This window comes from Aethalodelphis obliquidens, unplaced genomic scaffold (genome assembly GCF_003676395.1).
Source record: "Aethalodelphis obliquidens isolate GAN/ISIS:26980383/991018 unplaced genomic scaffold, ASM367639v1 scaffold1, whole genome shotgun sequence".
Lineage (NCBI taxonomy): Eukaryota > Metazoa > Chordata > Mammalia > Artiodactyla > Delphinidae > Aethalodelphis > Aethalodelphis obliquidens.
The window spans coordinates 70,933,070-70,959,993 of record NW_020837945.1 but is presented as its reverse complement, the minus strand read 5'-3'; the positions used below and the strand labels follow the sequence as shown (position 1 = coordinate 70,959,993).

The 26,924-nt window shown below is 36.9% G+C and overlaps 1 protein-coding gene across 4 annotated transcripts in view; it reads left to right on the top strand.

Annotated features, from left to right (window-relative positions):
* The window catches only part of LMLN (leishmanolysin like peptidase), a 74,876-nt gene that overhangs the window by 17,007 nt on the left and 30,945 nt on the right, over positions 1–26,924 (top strand). For 3 of the 4 annotated variants that reach the window (XM_027107162.1, XM_027107170.1, XM_027107155.1), the window contains exons 2-11: positions 2,883–2,980; positions 3,833–3,863; positions 4,748–4,830; positions 5,381–5,504; positions 7,880–8,058; positions 12,640–12,745; positions 16,320–16,414; positions 19,695–19,812; positions 21,275–21,382; positions 24,343–24,419. In XM_027107162.1, the coding sequence (XP_026962963.1) occupies positions 2,883–2,980; positions 3,833–3,863; positions 4,748–4,830; positions 5,381–5,504; positions 7,880–8,058; positions 12,640–12,745; positions 16,320–16,414; positions 19,695–19,812; positions 21,275–21,382; positions 24,343–24,419 (1,019 nt within the window). The remainder of the gene's footprint in view (positions 1–2,882; positions 2,981–3,832; positions 3,864–4,747; positions 4,831–5,380; positions 5,505–7,879; positions 8,059–12,639; positions 12,746–16,319; positions 16,415–19,694; positions 19,813–21,274; positions 21,383–24,342; positions 24,420–26,924) is intronic. The other variant, XM_027107176.1, reaches the window with a different exon arrangement.

Below are 26,924 nucleotides of genomic sequence, written 5' to 3'. Positions count from 1 at the left end.
TTTCCACTTGTCCACATTCCTTCCTACAGATCTTGTATATAGTGAATGTGTTCCCTCAAAATTCATATGTTGAAAGGCTAACTCTCAATATAATGGTTAGGAGATGGGGTCTTTGGTAGATGATTAGGTCATGAGGGCAGAGCCCTTATGAATGAGATTAATACCCTTATGAAAGAGCTCCTTGCCCCTTCTGCCAGAGGATACAACCAGACTATGGCCTTAAGAAACAAGAAGTGAGCCTTCACCAGGCACCCAGTCTTCTGGCGCCTTGATCTTGGACTTGTCAGCCTCCAGAACTGTGAGAAGTAAATTTCTGTTGTTTGTTAGCCACCCAGTTTATGGTATTCTGTTATAGAAGCCTGAACTAAGACAAGATCCAAGTTACCCTCTAGTGTCATTTCCATTACCATGAAGAACTTCCTTTAGTGTTTCCTGTAGTGGAGGTCTGCTGGTGATGAATTCTCTCAATTTTTGTTTATCTGAAATATCTTTATTTCCTCTTCATTTTTGAAGGGTAGTTTCATTGGAGATACACTTCAGTATTGAATATCTTTCTTTTAGTGCTTTAACTATTTGTTCCATTGTCTTCTCATCTTCATTTTTTTAAATTAAAGACTTATTTATTTATTTATTTTGGCTGTGTTGGGTCTTCGTTGCTGCACACGGGCTTTCTGTAGTTGTGGCGAGTGGGGGCTACTCTTCATTGAGGTGCGCAGGCTTCTCATTGTGGTGGCTTCTCTTGTCGTGGAGCAGGGGTTCTGGGCACATGGGCTTCAGTAGTTGTGGCATGTGGGTTCAGTAGTTGTGGCTTGTGGGCTCTAGAGTGCAAGCTCAGTAGTTGTGGCTCACGGACTTAGTTGCTCCGCAGCATGTGGGATCTTCCTGGACCAGGGCTCGAACCTGTGTCCCCTGCATTGGCAGGCAGATTCTTAACCACTGCACCACCAGGGAAGCCCTTAAAGACTATTTTTTAAAAGCAGTTTTAGATTCACTGCAAAATTGTGAAGAAGGTACAGAGATTTCCCAAATACTCTGTTCCTCCTCACATGCACAGGCTCCCCTATTATCAACATCCCCAACCAGAGTGGTATGTTTGTCATAATTGATGAAACTATATTGACATATCATAGTCACCCAAAGTCCATAGTTTACATTAGGATTTACTCTTTGTGTTGTACATTCTATGTGTTTGGACAAATGTATAATACAAATGTATAACGACATGTAGCCATCATTACAGTATCATACAGGTCCACTGCCCTCAAAATCCTCTGTGCTCTATTAATCCCTCACCCCTCTATCCCTGGCAAACAGTGAACTTTTTACTGTGTCCATAGTTTTGCCTTTTCCAGAATGTCATATAGTTGGAATCATATAGTATGTAACCTTTTCAGATTGGCTTATTTCACTTACTGATATGCATTTAAGGTTCCTCCATGTCTTTTCCTGGCTTAATAGCTCATCTTTTTAGCTCTGAATAATACTCCATTGTCTGGATGTACCACTGTTTATTTATCCACTCACCTCTTGAAGAACATCCTGGCTGCTTCTAAGTTGTAACAATTATGAATAAAGCTGCTATAAACATCCATGAACAGGTTTTTGTTTGGATATAAGTTTGTAACTCATTTGTGTAAATACCAAAGAGCATGATTGCTGGGTGTTTAGTTTTGTAAGTATGTATAGTGATATTTTGTTGTTTTAATTTGCATTTCCCTGATGACGTATAATGTGAAACGTCTCTCTGTATGTTTATTGGCCGTCTATATACCTTCTTTGGTGAGGTGTCTATTAAGGTTTTTGGCCCATGTTTTACTTGGATTGTTCATTTTCTTTTTCTTTCTTTTGGCCGCGCTGGGCATGGCATGTGGGATCTTAGTTCCCCGAAAAGGGATCGAACCCGGGCCCTCTGCATTGGAAGCGCAGAGTCTTAACCACTGGACCGCCAGGGAAGTCTCTCATTTTCTTACTGTTGAGTTTTAAGAGTTCTTTGTATATTTTGGATAATAGTCCTTTATCAGATTTGTCTTTTGCAAATATTTTCTCCCAGTCTATGGCTTGTCTTCTTATTCTCTTGATGTTAACCCTCATTGAGCAGAAGTTTTTAATTTTAATAAAGTTGAAATTATCAGTTATTTCATTCATGGATCGTACCTTTAGTGTTATATCTAAAAAGTCATCACTATATCCAAGGACATCTGGTTTTTCTCCTATGGTATCTTCTAAGAGTTTTATATAGTTTTGTGTTTTACATTTTAGGTCTATATTCCATTTTGAGTTAATTTTTCTGAAAGATGTAAGGTCTGTCTCCAGATTCATTTTTTTTTCCCATGTGAATATCCAGTTGTTCCAGCACCATTTGTTGAAAAGACCATCTTTGTTCCATTGTATTGCTTTTTTTCCTTTGTCAAAGATCTGTTGAATATACTTATGTGGGCCTATTTCTGGGCTCTCTATTCTGTTCCATTGGTCTATTTGTTTCTTCTTTTGCCAGTACCACACTGTCTTGATAATGTAACTTTATAGTAAATCTTGAAGTCAGGTAGTGTCAGTCCTCCAACTTTGTTTTTTTCTTCAACATTTTGTTGGCTATTCTTGGTCTTTTGCCATCTATATAAACTTTGGAATTAGTTTGTTGATATGCACAATGTAACTTGCTGGGATTTTGATTGGGATTGCATTGAATCTATAGATGAAGTTGGGAAGAACTGACATCTTGATAATTTTGAGTCTTCCTATACATGAGCATGAACTGTCTCTCAATTTATTTAGTTCTTGTATTTTTTCTGGGTATTACACTTGAAATTTAGTTTACTAATTTTAAGTTGGGACCTCAATTAACTAATCTATACATCTTTTTCAAATCTGTTCCTTTTTTTTAGGTCATAAATAAGGTCCATCTTAAGGCAAATCATATTATAAAGAGAGATGTTAATGAACATTTAAGAATCAAGACTGTCTACGATAAAAGTATTGAAGAGTAAGTACATCATTATTTGTCATCTTTTTTTTTTTTTTTTTTTTTTGCAGTACGCAGGCCTCTCACTGTTGTGGCCTCTCCCGTTGCGGAGCACAGGCTCCAGACGTTTAGGCCCAGCAGCCATGGCTCACGGGCCCAGCCGCTCCGCGGCATGTGGGATCCTCCCGGACCGGGGCAACGAACCCGTGTCCCCTGCATTGGCAGGCGGACTCCCAACCACTGCGCCACCAGGGAAGCCCCTGTCATCTTTTTTTATTAAGAATCAAACTATTGAAAATATTTTCATCTGTTACCTGGAGTTCTATAAATGGAAGTAGATGCTAGTGTACCCTCAAAATGGAATTAAGCTAAATATGCTTTTTAGTTTAGAAAGATGAAGGCCATGGGATATGATTTAAATCTATACATCATGAATAATTTAAGCACACCAGTGTATGTCTACTTATGTGGTCAATAACAGACCTGGAAGGCACTTAAGTACTTGGAGGAACAATAAGACAAAATACTAATACAATAGTAAGAACATTTACAAAATTATTAACCAGAGAGATGATATAGCCTAATTTTTAATTTAGAGTAAGAGGGTGTCCAGAAAAGAGATAAATTATGAATCTGTAGTAGTTTATGAAGAGCTATTGGGAGTAGGTGATGTCTTTCCCTATCTTTAACTTCCCAAATGAATGAAACAGTATGTGATCAACTCTTAAATGCTCATTGAGATTTAGAGGGACTGATATGGCATGCTTCCACAAAGCATTCCTTGGGACTCCTGCCAGTTGTATTCTGAACAAAAATGAGATAGTGGTTTGCCCTCAGCATGGCAATCTTTATGTTTTATGTCATCATTTTCAGGTTGCTCCCTGAGAAAAGACACCTTGTAAAGGTATGTAATAAATACTCATAGCTTGAATTGGACACTTAAAATGGTGCATTTTATTGTATGTAAATTTTACTTCAGTAATGAAAAACATACACATAACTATTCTGTGAATGACTGAATAAAAGGTGTTGGTAGTGAATGTATTTCTATTATCACCAAGGTGTTTTTATGATGCACTCACCAAAACTTTGTTCATATTTGATATTAAGTTAGTCTTCTCATTTTATAATTTGACATTAAATCATTCTCATATTTTTACTTGTCCTCTTAAGTTTTAGGGGAGCAGAGCATGCTTCAGATAGGATGAAAAAGATGATGTTTTAAAAACATTGAGAACACTATTCTCTTGGTGGAAATGCTCATTCTCATGAAGATTAATTGGCCTGATAGTATGAAATGCCAAGGTCATTTATAGAGGTGCTAGCCTCATAAGTTTTTTAACTGTTACAGAGGCACACACACACATTAAGCCACTTCATTATGGGGTCACAGAAATGGGTGAGGCTAAAGTAGATCTTCTAAATATATGATTTTCTTAACATAAACTACCTTCATGTTGGAATAATCTAAATCAGTCTCAAATTTAAAGTAATATTAATAGTTGTGATTTATGTTTTATAATATTCTATTTAAATGGGGTAGGGAAGGAACTTTCTGGTGTTCTTTCCTCCAAACTAAACTAGTAAATGAGGAAATTCCTTTGCTCCTAGACTCAATCTTTCCCTAGCCATAGTCACACAACTTTTGACTAGTACCTATATTCCAGAATTATAAGGCTTTTTCCTTCTTTCCCCTTAGTCATTAATATCCTATGCTTACTTGTTTTAAATATAGTTTATCTTTTAGCTGTAATTCTGACTGGTTTTTTTTTTCCAACTTTTATTTAGACCAAACTTTTTCCACAAGCTGTTTCTTATTTAGAGAAGACTTTTCAGGTTCGTAGACCTGCGGGCACCATATTACTTAGTAGGTATGTCACATTACACACAGGTCATTTTCTTCAGTTGTTTAGTATTTAGTACTCTGCCCACCCCATTCTGTCAGTATGGCAAATTGTGAGTTTTATACTGGAGTATTTTATTATGCTGGTTCCTGGAGACCAAACTGTAAGATATTTAAAAAGAATAAAAGAGCATCTGTTGGGTAATCATTCTTTTCCCGATTTTCCATTATGAGGTGACCCACTGGATCTTTTCCTTGGGTATAGTTGTACCCTTTTTCCCATATCCCCTTCCTTCATGTGTACAGTATTGGCTTTTTCCCATATCCCTTTTTCCCATATCCCCTTCCTTCATGTGTACAGTATTGGCTTTTGAAGTATTTGAGTGTTTGAAAACCCAGATCAGAAGAATTTGCCATGGAACCAAAATTCTTTATTAGACTACTTTTCTAACTAAAATAGTAACTATTATAAATGAAATAAACATAGCAGCTACTAGTTTTTTACAATATTTTAACTGCTGTGAACTCATCTTTATTTTTTTTTTGTAATTAAACTTTGATGTACGAATGAACTGAAGACAATGTGCAACAAACCAATACCAATACCTTCGGAAGGAAAATGATCACCATAGATGCTGTACTGGGGAATGTGCAGAGCATACAAGATGTGGCCCCGTTATAGTGCCTGAGGAGCACCTCCAGGTATTTCACCCTGCTCTTAGCAATGTTCTTATTCTTTAGGATAAACTTATGACAGATTTTCAATCTGTGATTGTCACTAAGAAGATTTTACAGACTTAAGTTCAAAAGCTTCATTCTCTACCAAAAGTAATCACAGTTAGGTGTGCTGATTTTATTCTTTCATTGGTTTTCAAGTGAATTTAATTATTTTTTTCTTTTTTCAATTTATCTCTGAGGCTGCTGAATCGTTTCTGCTTAGGACTTTATCTTTGCCCTCCAAAACATCTTTTAGCAGCTATATACCTCAGAATTTTTAAAGGGCAATTTAACATTATCTCTTCAAATAAAAATAATGTGTATGCTTTAACCCAACCTGGAAATGTATTCCATAAAAATACTTATAACTATGTAATATATGTTCAAGGATATTCTTTGCAAAACTATAAATGTGCCTATATTAATATTACTTAAGTTATGGCATAACCACATAATGGAGCACTACACAGCTGTTAAAGAATGAAGTAGAAGGACTTCCCTGGTGGTCCAGCGGGTAAGACTCTTTGCTCCCAATGCACGGGGCCCAGGTTCAATCCCTGGTTGGGGAACTAGATCCCACATGCATGCCGCAACTAAGAGTCTGCATGCCACAACTAAGATCCGGTGCAGCCAAAATAAATGAACAATATTAAAAAAAAAAAAAGAACAAAATAGATCTTTATATGCTGATTTGGAAAGATAGTTAAGCTTTTAAATGGAAAAAAAAGTTGTAAATCAGTATGGGTAGTTAGTCTATTTCATTTAAAAATTAAAAATTATCATCAATTATTCAGCTTTCAGTAAAGCTGAAATAAAAGCATAAAAAATAAGAAGTGTATACACACATATAAAAAAATTATGAAGTAATCTGGAGGTATACATATATAAAAAATCTGGAGACACATAAAATTTTAATGGTTTTCATTGAGTTGGATTATGGAGGGCTTTTATTTGTTAACTTATACATTTTTGTAATGTTCTGATTTTTCATATTAAGCATCTATTATTTGTATCAGAAAAAATATAAAAAGTTTAAATGTGTAAACCAGAAAGCCCATTTATTTATACCTATATTTTGGAAAATATGATTATTGCTTTAGCTGCTTTTCTCTATTGAGCTGTGTTCTCTCATTACTTTTAGAAAATGAATACATTATTAAACATTGACTTTGTCAGCAAAATTAAGCATATAGTTGAAGTTTACTTTATAATTTTTTTCTCAGAGTATTTGAAGCTCACTAAAGGCTTTTGGCACTAATACAGCTAACTTACTCAGCTTCCATTTCTTTTATCAAATTTCTTGAAAGCATAGAGGGTTTGGGGAACATGTTTAAAAATTGAAACAACCTGTTAATTACATATTTATCTCTTTTCCTGAGACATTTAGAGATATTTCGTAGACATTTTAAGGCATATTTCTTTGCTTTTTTTTCTAAGGTATTTTTGTTTTTAATTCTTTTGGCTTTTTCAAATTCTGCTTTCTACTTATCTTCTTGGGGGTCCTGATTTTTTTTTTTTAAATAAATGAGAGATCATGTAAAGAATGCTATTAAATCACAGCTTTTCTTAATATCAACTATTAACAGATTAAAGTAATTGAATTTTAAAATTATAAATACATGTATTAGAGAAGCAAGAGTAAACAATGTAATGAAATGAGAATTTCTGTCTTTTCTCTCTCTGCAAGCATCACCTATGCCTTAAAAAAAACACCATTTACTGATTTTCCTATTTATAATTTGGAGATTATGATTGTTTAGGAACTTTGATAGAAGAAATTCTCTAAAAAACGTATGTTAAAAGGGCAAAGTTTGCTTAGAAAACTAGAAACAAAGGTAATATTACAAGATGACTTTAACTTTTTACCTTATATACTTTTGTATTATCTGAATTTTTAACAAGATACATGAATTACTTATAATAGGAAAATACTTCCAGTAAATAAAGTTTTTTATTAATTAGTTTTGAAGTAACTATAGATTCACGGGAAATTGCTAAAAAAAATGTGTACAAGAAGGTCCCTTGTAATTTTCACCTAGTTTCAGGGTTTAATAAAACCTTTTCTATTGCTGTCTTTTTTGTACCCTGGTTGCATGCCCTTTATAAATAGCAATTGTTTGTTTTAATTAATATTATACATTTATGATTATAGTATATAAAGTAGAAATTTTAATAAAATAAATTTAAAATTAGAGATAGGAATTGAGTAGAGAGAGGTATGGATTTTGATAAAAGCTGAAGGATAATAAATAAAAATTAAATCATACATATTTAGAGTCTGGATTCATTATAAATTAAAAGTCCTGATAGCTAACCTCATCTCTGGTCTGTTTTTCCGTTGTTGTCCCCCATGGGCATAGCAATGCAGAGTCTGCTGTGGGGGTAAGTGGCCCTGTGGAGCAGTGGGTGTGCCAGACCAAGAGGGAGTCCGGGATGCAGACTTTGTTCTTTATGTTGGTGCTCTGGCCACTGAGAGGTGCAGCCATGAAAACATCATCTCTTATGCAGCCTATTGTCAGCAGGAAGCAAAAATGGACAGGTAAACTTTCCCCTGAGACTTATTTCCCAAGATCTAAAATAAGAACTCTTAAAACATATTCTAAGTGTTGAGAGTACAAGAAGTTTGCATTTGCGAGATTACCTCCAGTAGTAAGAAATGGCATACTGCCTGGATTGCGGTGTGGTGGGGGAACCAGGTTATACAACTGCTATGCATATGGTAATATAAGTACCAATTCCAAAGGAAAAGTCTACTGTCAATAGAATTTTCTTTGAAAGTGATGACACCTCTCTAAGGAAACAATTTGAACTTTAATTTTAGCACTTCTGTGCTGAACTGTAAGATGTTCAAAATAACTGTTCATCTAATTGTCATATCATTATGTCCTTCACTTAGCTTAATTATCTCTAAAAAATTTAGAGTCCCGGAACTTCCCTGGCGGTCCAGTGGTTAAGTCTCCACACTTCCACTGCTGGAGGAGCCACTTCAGTCCTCGGTTGGACTAAGATCCCACATGTTGCTTGGCCAAAAAAAAAAAAAAAAAAGGACTCTTTTTTTTTTTTTTTTTTTTTTTTTTGTGGTACGCGGGCCTCTCACTGTTGTGACCTCTCCTCCTCTCCTGTTGCGGAGCACAGGCTCCGGACATGCAGGCTCAGCGGCCATGGCTCACAGGCCTAGCCGCTCCCTCTTTTTTATTTAAAAAATATTTCAAAAATTTTTTCTCAGTGAAGCAGCCTTGAAATAAAGTTGTTATGCATACAGAAGATTGCCTGTTACACACCAGACAAATCAGTTAAAGGCAGTAGAAACTGGTATGTCTCAGTATAGTTTGTACGTGACGTTCTCAAATCTAGGAGAGTTAATGTGACCACATTCAATGGTCCAGTGAATGTAAGGACCGTTGCCGAGTTCCTACCTATCAAAATACTAGCTGACTTTAAAGAGCTGTTTCAGTTCTATTGATAGCTAATTAATTTAAGGAAAAAATGAAATTATTAGTAGGACCAAGTATCCAATACAAAGGAAACACTAATATATGCTTCAGAATTATACTGTCAATACTGAAGGTGGTAAGGAGGTCAAAATCAGCATCATGGATTATGAAAGCAGTCTGTTAGCATGTTGCTATATAATTATTGATCCATGAAATAAACTCAAAAATCTTTAGCTTCTGAATGTTGAGAATGCATCGAGTCAAATATTTATTACTGAAGAAGGAAGTGCTATATGGTTTTGAAGATGTATATGTACTGTTGTTTAGTAAAAAGGATATATGTATTTAATAGATTGTTCCTTTTTTCCTGAGAAGCTGTCATTAAATTTATGAAATTTTATAATTACTGGTGTCTCAATATCAAGGAAATATGGTATTTGAAGTGCTAAATGAATGACAAGTTACTTGATAAAATGAGATACTTCTTAAAGTAGGTGTCTTTGAGAAATATACCTTCATAATAGCAGTGCTGCAGAATCATGGCTCTTTATCTTAATTTGACCTAAACCATATGGATTGTGCACACACACAATCTCATTTTTAATATACTGTTGAGTGTCAGAAGAACATTGCAAAACAGTGTACATAATACGATTTCATACTTGTTTTAAAAATCTGTGTATGGGGCTTCCCTGGTGGCGCAGTGGTTGTGAGTCCGCCTGCCGATGCAGGGGACACGGGTTCGTGCCCCGGTCCGGGAGGATCCCACATGCCGCGGAGCAGCTGGGCCCGTGAGCCATGGCAGCTGAGCCTGCGCGTCCTGAGCCTGTGCTCTGCAACGGGAGAGGCCACAACAGTGAGAGGCCCGCGTACCGCAAAAAACAAACAAAAAAACAAACAAAAATTCTGTGTATGGACTTGAATGTGCTAAGGTAAAAGTCAAAAATAATTAGGATTACCCACTATCCCAATTTTCTCGGGAGTACCCTTGGTTTAGCCCTGAAAGTCCCATATCTCGGGAAATCCCTCAGTCCTAGGCAAACCAGGATGGTTGGTCACTCTAAAAAATAAAGCACCCCAATTGTTGATAGCAGTTACCTGTGATAGTGGAATTTAGTGGTGGTAGTTTGTAAAATAGGGAATTTTTACCTTTTTCTTCATACATTTCTATATGTTTAGATATATAGCTTTTTCCAATGAGCTTTAATTACTTTTTCAAACAAAAGACATGTTAAAGTGAACCTGATGTATTAGGAACAGAATGGCTTCCCTGGGGAAGTAGGGAGAGGGATATAAAATCCCATGCTGAGATGGGTCTGGATTAGTTCAGCTCCTTTCAGCATCTGATAATACTGAAGGTACTTAAAGTATCTAATTGTCTTTTGGGGAGAGAATCCAACATAGGAGTTATCACACAGATGAGAATCCCATAGCCCAGAGATGCATCTTACTTTCTTTTCACTGCTATTATATTTCTTTAAGGCACTTGAACATTTGGTTCACTTTAGGTGTGAATGACTAGCTGAAAGAATAAATGTTCCTCGTGTCAGTGAATCTGAAGCTACTCATGTATGTATTCTCATACATGGGGAAAATTTTGGTTGCTTATGAGGAGAATGTTGATGTTAGAAGAGCAATATCTTAAGTTGTTCTTTTTGAATCTTTTTAGTAGTAGTGAAACTTTCCTTCAAAACTGCTATATTGCGTTAATTCATTCCATAAATATTTGAGTGCTTAATATGTTGCCAGCAGACTAGGTGAACAAAATAGACACGTGTACCTGTCTCATGGAACTTACAAATTACAGAGGGAGTCAGATGTTAGTTAAATACTGATACAAATAGACATGTGACTTCAAATATGATAAATACTTTGTAGAAAAAGACAGGGTGTTGCAACATAAAAGAGAACAAAAGGGGGAAACATAATTTAGATCAACTGGGCAAAAAAGGCCTCTTTGAAAAAGTGAAACTTTAGATATAACCTGAAAATCGATAGGCTTCAGCCAAATAAAGAGCTGGAGAAAGAGCTTATGTTAGGAAAATGCTGTGTCCACCTGTTGCTCTTAGAAGCCACTCCAGTGGAAACTGTGCTTGAGGATGAGAGCTTTAGGGGATGCGTTGGAGGGAGAAGTAGACAGGGCTGTTTCATTCTAAATGCAGTAGGGGGCTTCCCTGGTGGCTCAGTGGTTGTGAGTCCGCCTGCCGATGCAGGGGACGCGGGTTCGTGCCCCGGTCCGGGAAGATCCCACATGCCGCGGAGCGGCTGGGCCCATGAGCCATGGCCACTGAGCCTGCGCGTCCGGAGCCTGTGCTCCGCGGCGGGAGAGGCCACAGTAGTGAGAGGCCCACGTACCGTGGAAAAAATAAAAAAAATAATTATTGCAGTAGGAAGTTCCTGACAGGGTTTAAGCCTGATAGTGACGTTTATTTTATATCTTAGAGGTCACCGTGGTAATATTTTGGTGAGTGAATTATACTCATACTTTTCTAAGTGCAAGTCTGTTGTTTTCAAGTATGAAGAAAGTGCACTGTATGTTTTTTTAACTAAATAAGGCAAATGTTACTCTGTAAATAGGCCATCACCATTTGGGGAGGTTTGTGGTATTTCTATGGTAAAATGTTGAGGTAGTGTTGGGAGAAATACCTTGGGGTTCCTTACTGTTTGTCACAGCTTTTGAAAGGCAGGTGGGTGCGTGGTGAAACTGATTGAATTACTGTGGGTCCTCGTGAGCTCTTGGACTCTCAAGTTCTAGGCTCAGAAAGAGATATAGAATTCTGTAGATTCTAGAAGGTATAGAATACTGTATGAAAGAAGATAATAGGAAGATAAAAAACTTTATGTTGGGCTTCCCTGGTGGCAGTGGTTAAGAATCCACCTGCCAATGCAGGGGACATGGGTTCGAGCCCTGGTCCGGGAAGATCCCACATGCCGCAGAGCGACTAAACCCATGCGCCACAACTACTGAGCCTGCGCTCTAGAGCCCACGAGCCACAACTACTGAAGCCCGCGTGCCTAGAGCCCGTGCTCTGCAACAAGAGAAGCCACCGCAGTGAGAAGCCTGCGCACCGCAGTGAAGAGTAACCCCCGCTCACGACACTAGAAGAAAGCCCATGTGCAGCAACAAAGACCCAACACAGCCAAAAATAAATAAATTTTTTTAAAAAATATGTTAATGAAGGCATTATTGGGACAGGAGAAAGGGAATAGTGAAATGGAAATCAGAAGGTTCAGCAACTTGCAGCAACCTGAATGATTTGCTTATTGTCCTCTTTTGTACCTACTTTTCCTCTCTACCTACTTGTCTGTCCCTGTGCCTATATATATAGTGAAATGCTGAAGTCAGAAATGAATTTTGCAAGAAAAATAATGTTATAATTAAAATTTTTTAGTTCATTCCCTTTTTTGGTACATATTGACATACTTTACAAATTCACACTGAAGTATAATTAACTGACTATCCTCTTGAGGGAACAGCTGCTGATTAGCAATGTCATAGGAGAACACAGGTATATGTCTGGAAAGTAAAAGACAGTGAAAGTTAGATGTTATGTTGTAAAATGACATTTGATATTTCACAAAGATTTTTCTGACCTTGATCAGTTTTTGATAGAAAAATATAGGTTAATAAGTATAATACATACTGTCCTGGAATATAATTAAAAATTTAATGTCTGTTTTAACAGGCCAATTGCAGGATATGCTAACCTGTGTCCAAATATGATCTCTACCCAGCCTCAGGAGTTTGTTGGGATGCTGTCTACAGTGAAACATGAGATTATTCATGCCCTGGTAAATTTTGCTGTTAACTATTGTTCTCTCCTTCATGCCTTGATTTTCTGATTATACTCTCATTTTGATGTATATGTTAAAATTTAAGATTTTGTGGCTTCTTAGATCGTGTTCAGTAAAACCTAGTTGAATAGACCTCTGCCAGTAGACAATTTTTAATGATTAGGATAGCAGCTCGGTTGACTTATACTACCTAAAATAATGAAACAAGTAAATCCATTGGGCAAATAGGAGTTTTGAAAAAATGATTAAGCTTCTTAGGAAGAAACTTAGTAATTAAAAAAAATTCACTTTCATCTAAAATGATAGCTGATATGTTAATTATAGATCTTTCTTATCTCTTACAGAGATCTCATTTCTAAAAGTGTTCTTGGTCTATTTAGACTTTCTGAATTTTATATATATTAACTGATTCAGAACTTTGCTTTTCCCCAATTGGTCCAAAGTAGTAAACTTTTACAGTATGTCTGGGGAATTAAATAAAGTTGCCTAAAACCTAGGAAATGTCCTCCTGATGTCATTCATGTGTTTAGAAAATAGATGGGAGTAAAATGCAGTGATTAAGAGAGAGAATGGGACTTCCCTGGTGGTGCAGTGGTTAAGAATCTGCCTGCCAGTGCAGGGGGCACAGGTTCAATCCCTGGTCTGGGAAGATCCCACATGCCACGGAGAAACTAAGCCTGTGCACCACAACTACTGAGCCTGTGCCCTAGAGCCCGCGAGCCACAACTATTGAGCCCACATGCCACAACTACTGAAGCCCACGTGCCTAGAGCAGGTGCTCCACAACAAGATAAGCCACCGCAATGAGAAGCCTGCACACCCCAACGAAGAGTAGCCCCCGCTCACCGCAACTAGAGAAAGCCCTCATGCAGCAACGAAGACCCAACGCAGCCAAAAATAAATAAATAAATTTATAAAAAACAAAAATTTTTTTAAAATGGTAGCACCCACTATAGAGTACATTATTTAAAAAAAGAGAGAGGGAGAGAATGGATCACGCAGATCTAGGTGTGAATCTCCTTAGCTTTACTGCTAAAAATCTTTGGGATCTATTACAAATTATTTAGCCTTTGTAAGCCTCTGTTTCATCTATAAAATGAATATAGTAGTACATACTACAATGGATTTTTTTCTTGAAGATTAAATAAGACGAAACATAAATGGCTTAGCACCATGCTCTACATAGTAAGGTATAATAAAATTAGTGACTATCATTTATTAGTCTTATTTCATGAGCTATTATGTATGACCTCAGTCTTTAAATCAGTAAATACCTTGGATAATTCAGTGAAACTCTAGTGTATCCAGATAGCACTTCTGGTCTTCAAGTAAGGAGATTCTAAAATGAATCATCTCTTTTCCTTTTATTAAAAAAGTAAGTTAAACCTGCTATTGTGATGAAAGATAAGCATCATTCTAAGTAACATTTTAAGCTTTAAGCTCCAAAAACAATAGATACTTGATGTTGAGAGAACCAGAAAAAAACAGCAGGTTTTAAGTCTAGTATATAAGTGAACATGAATGCAGAGGTCCCAGATATGAGGTAAATTAGGTTATGAACAGGCAGGTCACAAAAGAAAAGGTCCAATTGGCCAAGAAGTATATGAGAACATACTCAGATTTACTTTAGCAATCAGGGAATCTCAAATTAAAGTCAGACACCATTGAATATAAAAACATGTGTGAGAGTTACTATGTACATTGACTTTAAGGTAGTGATTACCCCTGGGAAAAGTGGGAAGAGAAAGGGTGAAGGTAATGGGCCTTCAACGGTATTTATTCTGCAGTGTTTTATTTCTTAAAAAAAAGTCTGAAGAAGACCTGGCAAAACGAATATCTTAAATCCTCTTAAGGAGTATACCTAAGTTTCTATTAGATTTTTAAACTTTTTCGTGTATTTGAATTATTTAAAAAATTGTAAAAACCTAGGAAATTTAAAATATTAGTTTGTCTCAAAAACCATCCTGGAGGATGCTAAGAATTAAATGTTTAACAAATACACTTATTCCCTATAAAGTTATATATTGCTCTAGCTATCAAATACAGTCATTCCTGGTTCTTTCAATACCAGATAAGCCTTCTGAAATGTGAGTGCTTAGAAAAATTTTCAAATTGATATTGTGGAAAAAAATGTGTATTTAGAATATTATGAAAGATGAGGCACAGCATACTATTTTAAGCTTTATATAACTTTAGTGAATTGTATATTAAAAACTGTTTAGATTTTCTTACCTGACTCCATTAAATGTTCTTTGCATCTTCAGAGATTAAAAAAGAAGAAATGTAGGAATAAAAGAATACTCTGGATTCCATTAATCATTTTGGCAAGCCTTGAATGACACAGGCCACAGTTATGTAAGCAAAGACATTTGCCAAAGAAATAGGTTAATTAAGTGATCATTTGTGATTGTTAGTTATTTGGATATAAACTATAGCATAGTCTCAGTGTATAAAACATGCTTAAGGGCTTCCCTGGTGGCACAGTGGTTGAGAGTCCGCCTGCCGATGCAGGGGACACGGGTTCGTGCCCCATCCGGGAAGATCCCACATGCCGCGGAGCTGCTGGGCCCCTGAGCCATGGCCGCTGAGCCTGCGCATCCGGAGCCTGTGCTCAGCAGCGGGAGAGGCCACGACAGTGAGAGGCCTGTGTACCGCACAAAAAAAAAAAAGAAAGAAAAAAAAAACCATACTTAAATTAGTAATTACAAAAGCACTTTGTTTTAGTTATTAGGTTAGGAAAGAAAGTAAGAAAAGAAATCTCACTAATGAAATAGGAGATATCAAATGTCAATAATTTTTTTTTTTGCCCATTTTCTCATCTTATTTGGGAGAGGGGATAGAGAATGGGAATTTGAATACCTTTATGTGAAGTAGCTACTATCTTATTAAAATTGAAGACTTCTTTAAAATACTGTCTAAAAATGTGATTATAAACACACAAATTCACATTGTAAAAAACTTTTAGAAATACAGATGATTTTACACATTACTCTACCACCAAAAGAACCACAGCTAACATTTCGATATATGTTTCCAATCTTTTTTCCGAAGTATACACCCCCGCACATAAACACACATTTATAGTCTTTTTTATTTTAGATATAGATATATATTAAATATGGACTTTGGTATCAAAGACTTTGAATTTTTATGAGTGATCTTACTAGCACACCCCCCTGCTCTAAACTGTATTGTTAATTGTTGTTAATAGTAACATTTCCCTGGTTGCAATTGTAGAGTTTGTTAGTAAGTTCATGTGAAGAGGACCAACTATTATAAACACGTCTGTAAACAAATAAATGCATTGTCTATACCAACCAAAGAATGTCTTTGTTACTATTACTTTTGGTTTCCTCACTTAGAATTATCTCAAGTAATTGAAATTTAAAATTCATAATATGAAACACTTAATTTCAGTCCAATTCCAGTATATGGCAAGTTCCTGTAGAAATATTGGCCTGACACTTTTATGTGGTTGTATCAATGTTCTCTTTTGATAGTGGCATGTTGTGATATCTATAGTCAGATTTGATATTTTTCACTGTAAGACATTTTGAACTTTTTCTTACAGGGTTTCTCTGCTGGGCTATTTGCATTCTACCATGATAAAGATGGAAATCCTCTAACTTCAAGATTTGCAGATGGTCTCCCACCTTTTAACTATAGGTATTTGGTTTTTTTTGTTCTTGTTCTTCTCTTTTAGGAGAGTGCTAAGACTAGCAGCTGAGAATCATAGCATGTTAAGTTCCATAAATAATAGTGGCTTTATGGCTAGCCTAAGAAGATTGTATGTCCTATCTTATTAAAACAAGATAGGATATAAGGGTGGGATGAATTGGGAGATTAGGATTGACATGTATACACTACCATGTGTAAAATAGCTAGCTAGTGGGAACCTGCTGTATAGCACAGGGAGGTCAGCTTAGTGCTCTGTGATGACCTAGATGGATGGGATGGGGGTGCAGGGTGGGAGGGAGGTCCAAGAGGGATGGGATATATGTATACACATAGCTGATTCACTTCATTGTACAGCAGAAACTAATACAACATTATAAAACAATTATACTCCAATAAAAAAAAAGAGTTCATTTAGCTTCACCTTTTCATTTTACAGATGAAACAATTGAGATGGAGAAAACTTAAGTGATTTATCCAAAGAGCCAGGACTCTTTGCCGGCAGAGCTCTTTTCCACCACTCTGTAGCTTGTATTACTTTATAGGAGAGTCAGGCCATGGGAAAATATGGGTTGGTTATAGTTTGGTTTTTTAATAATTATTGCCTGTACATGGCAATATTTACATGTTAACTGGTATTTTATTTAGCTCATCATATTAACAGTGACTAGAGGTTCAGGGCCTAAAAGAAATAATACCAAGAATTACTAAAAAAAATTATCAAGAATTTTATATAGAATATCAGTCACAGAACTATAACCATTTGCATGCATTTATATAAAAAATGAATCTCTAAATTAAGAGCACATGTCCACAAAAAGACATGAAAATGAATGTTCATGGCAGTTTTGTTATTAATAAACAAAAAATGGAAACCACCCAAAGGTCCATCAATAGAAGAATGGATAAATAAATCGTGATATATTCCTATAACCAAAAACTACAAGGCACTAAAAAGAACACATTATTGCTGCATGCAGTAAAGTGTATGAATATCACAGTTACAAGTTTCAATAAAAGAAGTCGTAGTCCAGGGACTTCCCTGGTGGCGCGGTGGTTAAGAATCCACCTGCATGGGCTTCCCTGGTGGCGCAGTGGTTGAGAGTCCGCCTGCCGATGCAGGGGACACGGGTTCGTGCCCCAGTACGGGAAGATCCCACATGCCACGGAGCGGCTAGACCCGTGAGCCATGGCCGCTGAGCCTGCGCGTCCGGAGCCTGTGCTCCGCAGCGGGAGAGGCCACAACAGTGAAAGGCCCGCGTACCGCAAAAAAAAAAAAAAAAAAGAATCCACCTGCTAATGCAGGGGACACAGGTTCGATCCCTGGTCTGGGAAGATCCCTCATGCTGCAGAGCAACTAAGCCAGTGTGCCACAACTACTGAGCCTGTGCTCTAAAGCCCGTGAGCCACAACTACTGAGCCCGTGTGCCACAACTACTGAAGCCCACGCACCTAGAGCCCATGCTCCACAACAAGAGAAGCCACCACAGTGAGAAGCCTGCACACCGCAATGACGAGTAGCCCCCACTCGTAGCAACTGGAGAAAGCCCCGTGCACAGCAACAAAGACCCAACGCAGCCAAAAAAAAAAAAAAAGTCATAGTTCAGTTGTATGGAGTTTAAAAACAGTCAACGGTAAAAGACAGATTAGTAGTTTTACTTGAAGCCACAGGCTATTAAATGCCATACAAGTTGAACAGATTGAGAGGGGGCATAAAGAAACCTTCTCGGGGTGCTGACACTCTTTCATCTCTTTATCAGAGTAGTGGTATATGGATGTAGAATACAAAATTAATTCTCACACAAAGATCTCCATTTAGGTAGCTAGAAGTAAATATTAAAACAGATAGTACTTTATTCATCATAGTATTTTTTTAGAGTACATGTGAAGAAACAACTCTAATGTAGAAATACATGTTTTACTTCCTAGATTGTGTTCGTTTGGTGGTATGGGAGAAGTCTGGTCTTTCCTAAGAATTGTGGTCTTTATGGGAAACATAAATAGTGAGATAGGCAACATCTACACAGTGATGTAGGTAAGGAGGAGAGAGATTACTACACACAAGAACCATTGTTAAGCTGATAATTTGCAGTGCTTTCTTACATTCGGGATATTCCTCAAAAGCAGGAAATCTTACAGTATAAATGGACATAATATAATAATATGAAATTCAGGTGTTAGACATAGAAAGAGTCGGATTTGGCCCTAACCTATTTATTTGGAGAAACCATTAATCTTGAAATGTGAATGATGAAGAGGATATTGGAGTTATTAATGAGGTAAAAACTGATTATTTTCTTGTTGGCTTTGTTCACTATTTATGTTTAAACATTGCCTTGCCACAGAAAAAGGAAAGGAATTAATAATCTTTCTAAGGCATGGGCATAAAAGGCATTTAATCCTTTTACGTTCAACCTATTTGTATACTTGACTCTGAACCATGTCTCTTGTAGACATAGTTGGATCATGTTTTTTTTTTAATGCATTCTGCCAGTCAACCCCCTTCTGTTCCCTCTGGCTGCCAGATTGCTGATTTTCACCATGATTGTGGGCTGTTGGTTTTCAAAGCTGCCACAAAGCTGGAGAGAGGGCATGGGAAAACGCCACAAAGCTTGCTATTCTTACTGAGATTCATCCATTTTTCTTAAAGAAGTGCTTCCTGGATTACTACAAGCCTTTGGTTAATTTCCAGAGTTCTGAAAAAGTTCATTTGGCCAATTTTGATCCTTTCCCCATTGCTTTCACAAAGTTCAGGGGTCCTTACTCTGCCGTTTTTACTGACATTTGTCTGGAATTTATTTCTGTATATGGAGTGAAATAGGGATTTAACTTTGTTTTTCCTAGTAGGATAAGCAGTTTTACAGCACAGTTATTAAGTAAATTATGCTTTCCCACTAAATTAAAATGTCACCTTTTGTTAAGTTTTGTTATGTGCAGTACTAGGATATGTCTCTAGACATGCTTTTGTTTTATCCAGTAAATTTGTTAAGAGGAAGTAATTCATTGTCATCTTAGCCAAAAATTAGCTATTTGAATTTGAGCAAGTTACTTCATCTCTCTAAGCTTCTGTCTCTTTACCTGCAAAATAGTGATGATAATCTCATAAAGTTATTGAAAAGATTAAATTAGAAAATGCTATCAAGTCTTTGCTTGCACTTGGTGTATAGTAAGCTCAAATATTTTAATTTCATATTGATATTCATAAACACTTTTACACTTAAAGTGGTGGTGAATTTGCAAAAAGGACTGTCTTTTTATTCTTTAATTGCAGTCTTGGATTATATCAATGGAGTGATAAAGTAGTTCGAAAAGTGGAGAGATTGTGGGATATTCGAGATAATAAGAGAGTTCCTCACACTGTGTATCTTCTAGTAACACCTCGTGTTGTTGTGAGTATCACTGAACTTCATGTCTCATGAGCCATCTGCTCTTTTCGTTCATTATAGTCCCTTCTTTACTAATCATTATTGTTTAAGATCTAATGATTAAATTTCAAAGCCTGTAGTAGGAAACATAATATAAAGGCAGTACAGTAAAGCTACAGGCCAAGCACAATCTGAGGAAACAGAAATTTGGCGATGACTCTTATGGCTGCATTCTACCCACTGCTTTAAGTTGTGATACCAGTGGTCTGTTGTGATACCTCTTAGGATCCCTGGTACTATATGCATAATTGCTGGTCGTTTCATTTGGAGTCTGTTTTAGTCAGGGTTCTCCAGAAAAACAGAACCAACAGGATGTGTTGAGAGAGAAAAAGATAAAGAGATTTATTTTAAGTAATTGGCTGGTCCAAAATCTGATGAGGTGGGCTGGCAACCTGAAGACTCAGGGAACAGTTGTAGTTTGAGTCCAGAAGAAGTCGGCTGGCAAAATTCCTTCTTGCTCAGGGGTAAAGTCAGCCTTTGTTCTATGAAGGCCTTCAACTGAGTGGCCCATTTATGTTACAGAGTGATCGGCTTTACTTAAAGCCCACTAATTTAAATGTTAATCTCATCCAAAAACACCTTCACAGAAACATTCAGAATAATGTTTGATCAGCTATCTGTGGCCCAGCCAAGTTGACACATAAAATTAATCATCACACCCTCTTGTTTAATGACAGAAACCTATTCTCCCTTCTCCTCCTTCCTTGACTACACACAGCTCCTTCTGACCTCTGAACTTTTGCACTGCTCTTGGGATATTTCCCATCCCTGGAAATCTCTAACTGAAGGACAGACGAAACCAAATGAACAAAATTGTTTTCTAATGAACAACTTATTTTTCTTACAAAAACTATATCCATAATAAGAGCAGTTTATACCTGCATTAAAATCATTGTTGACACAACAGTTACAAATGGCAATCATACCAGTCTATAACTTTTTTGAAATATATGACTTAAAGCCAAAATCTTCAAATAGAGGAAAAAATATTAAGAGAAATAGTAGTTCAATAGCAAAGAAAAGTGTGACAGTATCAAAATATTTAATTATATTAAAAACTATATTTTTAGGGCTTCCCTGGTGGCGCAGTGGTTGAGAGTCCGCCTGCCGATGCAGGGGACATGGGTTCGTGCCCCGGTCTGGGAAGATCCCACATGCCGTGGAGCGGCTGGGCCCGTGAGCCCTGGCCGCTGAGCCTGCGTGTCCGGAGCCTATGCTCTGCAACAGGAGAGGCCACAACAGTGAGAGGCCCGCGTACCGCAAAAAACAAAAACAAACAAAAAAAAACTATATTTTTAGAAGACATTCTCTCTTCTCACCAAAGTAATTCTTTAATGACTACTTTATTATATCCAGTGTGGTAAGGAGTTTGCCGTTATGTTGTACTTTTGTAGGGTTTATTTACTTATTTTTTTCTGATTATTAGGATGAAGCACGAAAACATTTTAACTGTCCAATTCTGGAGGGAATGGAACTTGAAAATCAAGGTGGTATGGGCACTGAGCTCAACCATTGGGAAAAGCGATTATTAGAGGTCAGTTTATTTTAGAATTTTACTAGACATATTTTTTCTTTAATAAAAGAATTCGTACTCAACTTATTCAAATATATAATAGGTTATAAAGTAAAAAAATTTAAAAAGTCCCTTTCCCCTTTAGCTTTCCAGATCCACTTTCCAGATGTAATCACTATTTAAGTTTTTTAAATATCCTTCCAGAAATGTTAGATAGATAGACAGAAACACTGACACACAGTTTTTTTTTAATAGGTTCATACATTTATGCAACTTTTTTCATTTAACAATATATCTTAGACATCTTTCCAAGGCAGTATAAGTGCTTCTGCTATCATACAATGTATGCTTTCCTAAGGAACCTCTTTCTTCAAAATCGAACACTAAAAGTAACAAGGATTGTAGGAAACACAAATACCAGGTTATTAACAAAAGCAATAAGTCGTAATAAAAGTACTAGCTCAGTCTGAAAAGACATCATATTTCCAATAAATAAACTCCTGTATTTACTCTAGTATTTCTTTACCTTAAACAATAGCAAAAGGCAATGGTAGATAGATGGGAGACTATAAATCTGAATAATGGGGACAAGAGTAAAATGTACAAAGGTAAGAGAACAATGCAACAAACACTTCGAAGACAAAGCCTCTGGCCATACTGAGCCAGTTGGAAGAACATGGAGTGAATGAGCATCATACACAGCACAGCACTCCTCTGTTGCTGTGTTCTGCTCTCTTAGTGTATTTTGGTTTTTTGTTTGTTTTTTATTTTATATTGGAACATAGTTGATTAACAATGTTGTATTAGTTTCAGGTGTACAGCAAAGTGATTAATTTAGCTGCTATTGCTCCATTGCACAAAACATTAAAATCCAGAGAGGAATCATTATGAACCAACATGATTCCATCTTATACTGATGTCATTCCCTTATTTACTAGTCTCACATGAGCTCATTTACATTACAAAAATACATGCATTAGTAGAATAGACTGTATACATGGATCTACTTATTTTTAAACAGCTACATAATATTATGTGAATGTAAAAACAGTCCTTTTTAATGAATAATTATGTTTTAAATTTTTTGTCTTAAAAATGTTGTAATGAGCAATTTATTTATATCTTCAGTGCCTTACAGGAGTGGCATTCCAGTAGGTGTTCTTTGGTTCAACTAAACAGTCAGTCAAACCTATAAGACCTAAACAGGTCACATTCAAAAACCATTAGAAGGATACAAGAAAGAAAGTACAGCATGCCAGCATGTCAGAGTCAGGCATTTCTCTAGTGCTCTACACAGTAGTCTAACAGCTGTCATCCATGCCTCTCTCCCTCTCCCTCCAACTCAAATACCATAAGCATAAGACCATAATAGAGGGGTGCAAGAACCAGCCTGGTTTAGAAGTACCATGTCCCAAATAAGAACCAACATCTTTTTTTAACAGTTTCATAGACATAACTTCCAGATGCCTGTAAGGGACATACCCATAAGAATCACTGCACACAGAGAAGTCCAAAACTGTGGTTTACCAACAGGTATTCATGTTCATTTATAGTAATCCCAAGTCTAGAGGCATAACAGGTGGTGTTTTTTCCTTAAGTCCCGTTGCCTAGTAACACAGTTGACATTCCACCCTTATTAGGTTTCCAGGGGAGCAGAACTAGAAAGTTAATGCAAGATCAGATTTGTTTATATAGAAAAAGGAAGGATAAATCCCTGGAAATGGAATTTCTGGGTCAAAGGGTGTATATGTGTGTGTGTGTATGTGTGTGTGTGTATTTTTTTTTTAGACGTCTGTTTAAATAATTAAATGGTTGCAGGTTACATACACCATGATCCAAGTTAGCAAAATTATGAAAAGGGTGAAATTAATGCTTGTGCTGACTGTTCTTATCTAGGTGACCACAAAGTAACAGTGATAAAAACTTACGGAAGACACGTACACTTATTTCTCACATGGGAATAAGTTTATTTTCCTTAAGCAGTTTTCTCAAGTGATTCCCTCTAGAAAGCTGTAGATTGTCCAGAAATGAAAATTTACTTAGTTTTCAATAGAAAACTTGAGAGTAGTCATTTTATTAGTTTCATTAACCGCTGCCTTTCCTCTGAAATCAACTTTGTGTCCTTGAACTATTTTTTTTAAAAGATGATATTAAAGTACTTGAGATGGCCATCCAGTGTTCAACATAAAGATTAGCAGAATACGGGAATTCCCTGGAGTACAGTGGTTAGGACTCCGTGCTTTCGCTGCTGATCAAATCATGGGTTTGATCCTTGGTCTGGGAACTTAGATCCTGCAAGCCGTACAGGCGCCCCCCTGCCCAAAAAAAGGAATAATCAGAGCTTCCCAAAGATAGAATATGCTTCCTTGAGAGACAGTGAAGTCCTTACCATTAGGTGACCTCCTGGTAGGAATTTTATTATAGAAATTAAGACACTGGAAAAAAAAAAAAAAAGACATTGGGTAGTTAGTAGACCTTGATATTTTGGTTCCCTCAGGCAACTCCTTTGATCCTATGATTCTGTGATACTTGTTTTGCATATTAATATGTGATCGCAAAGTATAGAAAGTTGGTTATAAAAGCATTTTCTTTGTAATTCAGGCAAGTATTCCATTCCCCACTCCATTATCTGGGCATCTGTCTCAACCACCCACTTTACTTTGCCTGAATAGTGTAATGTTTTTACAGTATTTCTGTTTCCATATATTTATCTTCATTTTTATCACAGAGTTCTAAATGCTAGTTATCTATCATTACAGGGAAATTGTATACACTATAGACATTTGAGGCAGAAAGTAGATTTTGCTTTAAGCTTCAGTCTTGTCATCTTAAAGACGACTTATGTATTCCACTATTTTAAGTCAATATTTTGTCAGCCCTCACACTTGCAACATTTTAAATATACATCAAAGCACTCACGAAAATTATTGGGACTTGCAAGGAGTCCAGTCTTCTAATTAAAATCTGTTGGTGATTTTCAGAATGAAGCAATGACTGGTTCTCACACCCAGAACCGAGTCCTCTCTCGAATCACTCTGGCGTTAATGGAGGACACTGGGTAAGACAGCTGTGAGAATTTTATATGAACTGTTTATTAAAATGAAATGAATATTAAGATTACTATTAAGATGAAATAAACATTAGCTTAAGAAAATACTGACATTTTACACTGAAGTAAAATGTACCTATTTTTAAAATTTTGTGCAGTTAGCTATCCATTACCTGTACCACCTCCATTCATTCATTCAGTAAATGTTTGAGACCCTGAGGTGTATAGTAATGAATAGAAATAAATCCCTGGCATTATGAGATTTTTTAATAAGTAGAGGCCATGCGGATATGAAGGAAAAGCTTACCTAAACAATTTTTTTTAATTGTAAGTGAAATTGGTTTATGTATAGATTCCTGGTTTTTAAGGCAGTAGAACTTTCTTGTAAAGCAATAGAATACCGTTTTTAAATGACTCCGGTGGGAGTCTTTTTCACTGTGGGTTCCTGGGTTTTTTTTTTTAACAAGTCTCAGTTTTTGATAGCTTCCTTGCTTTTTGGTATAGCAGGATGTACCAGGCTGATCTGCACATACCCTGTATCATCCTACATCTGGCATTAGCCAGTCTTCCAAGGAGCACTGGAATGTTCCTTTTGATGGAGAATAGCTTTTAGAAACCACAGTCTAGGGACTGTGTTCATTTCTACTGGGTTGTCATTGCTTCTCGTCATTTTCAGTGGACCAAGTAGGGAAATTCATTTTTTTTTTTTTTTTTTTTGCAGTATGTGGGCCTCCCACTGTCGTGGCCTCCCCCGCCGCGGGGCACAGGCTCCGGACACGCAGCTCAACGGCCACGGCTCATGGGCCCAGCCGCTCCGCGGCATGTGGGATCTTCCCAGACCAGGGCACGAACTCGTGTCCCCTGCATCGGCAGGCGGACTCTCAACCACTGCGCCACCAGGGAAGCCCGGGAAATTAGTAGTTTTGAAAAGAAAAAAAAAAATGCTGGATTCCTTTTAGTGCCATTATAGCTCTTTCCCATTTATCTCTAACAAGCAATGGCCAACAAAAGTGGTCCTGCTGCTCTGTTTAACAACCTATTTATAGCCCTTCTGTAAATAATGCTAGTTTCTTTAAGATACCAGTAGGATATAAAAGCACTGTGGAGTGTGTGAGTGACTAGTGAAACCATGGCACTGGTGAATTTTAAAGCATTTCTTCCTTTTTCTGTTGCAAGAGAAAAATGAGCCAGATGTTTCTAAGTATCTGGCAGTATTTTTAAATTGTAGATGTGGAAATTAATTTTCATAAATCCATAAGACTTCAGTGTAGATTAGCTAAGTTTCTTCTCCCAGTAAAAGACATTATCATGTTTCCATCCAGAAACCTGGGAATCATCCTTGACAACTCCCTCTCCCTGCCTCTCACATCTAATCAATCATAAATCTTGCTTAATTTTCAGCTCTTCAGTATCCCAGGAGTCTGTCTACTTTTTGGGTCACATTTATCAAGGCCACCATTATCTTTTCCTTGGATTACTATAGTTGCCTTTTTTTAATGTCTCCCTGCATCTCAGGTGGTCCTTTCTACTGCCCAAAGCCCTTCACACATTCTGCAAAATGTTGTTTAGAAGTTTTTTAGGCATGGTGTCTCACACAGTGAGAAATGCATCACGACCAAAGTACACACATACATATATAATGGTTAAGAGTAAAGATGTTGACGAGGGTGCCAAAACCATTTAATGGGGAAAGAATAGTTTTTTCAACAAATGGTGTTGGGACAACTGGATATCCATATACAAAAGAATGAACCCCTACCACACATGATATATAAAAATTAACTCAAAATGGATTGAAGACCTAAATATAAGGCTAAAACTATACAACTCTTAGAAGGAAATATTGGTGTAAATCTTCATGATACTAGATTAGGCAGTGATTTCTTAGATATGACACCAAAAGCACAAGCAACCAAAGAAAAAATAGATAAATTGGACTTCATCAAAATTAAATACTTGTACTTCAAAGGGCACTATCAAGAAAGTGGAAAGAACTCACAAAAGGAGAAAATATTTGCCAATTATCTATCTGATAAGGATCTAGTACCCAGAATATATAAAGAACTCTTATAACTCGAAATAAAAAGACAACTCAATTTAAAAATTGGTGAGGGGGCTTCCCTGGTGGTGCAGTGGTTGAGAGTCCACCTGCCGATGCAGGGGACACGGGTTCGTGCCCCAGTCCGGGAAGATCCCACATGCCGTGGAGCGGCTGGGCCCGTGAGCCATGGCCGCTGAGCCTGCGCGTCTGGAGCCTGTGCTCCGCAATGGGAGAGGCCACAACAGTGAGAGGCCTGCGTACAAACAAACAAACAAATAAATAAATAAATAAAATTGGTGAGGGATTTCAATAGATATTTCTCTAAAGATATACAAATGATTAATAAGCACATGAAATGATTCTCAGCATCATTGGGGAAATGCAAATGAAAACCACAGTGCTACTTCACACCCACTAGGATGGCTATAATAAAAAAGACAATGGCAGGGAATTCAGTGGTTAGGACTCCGCGC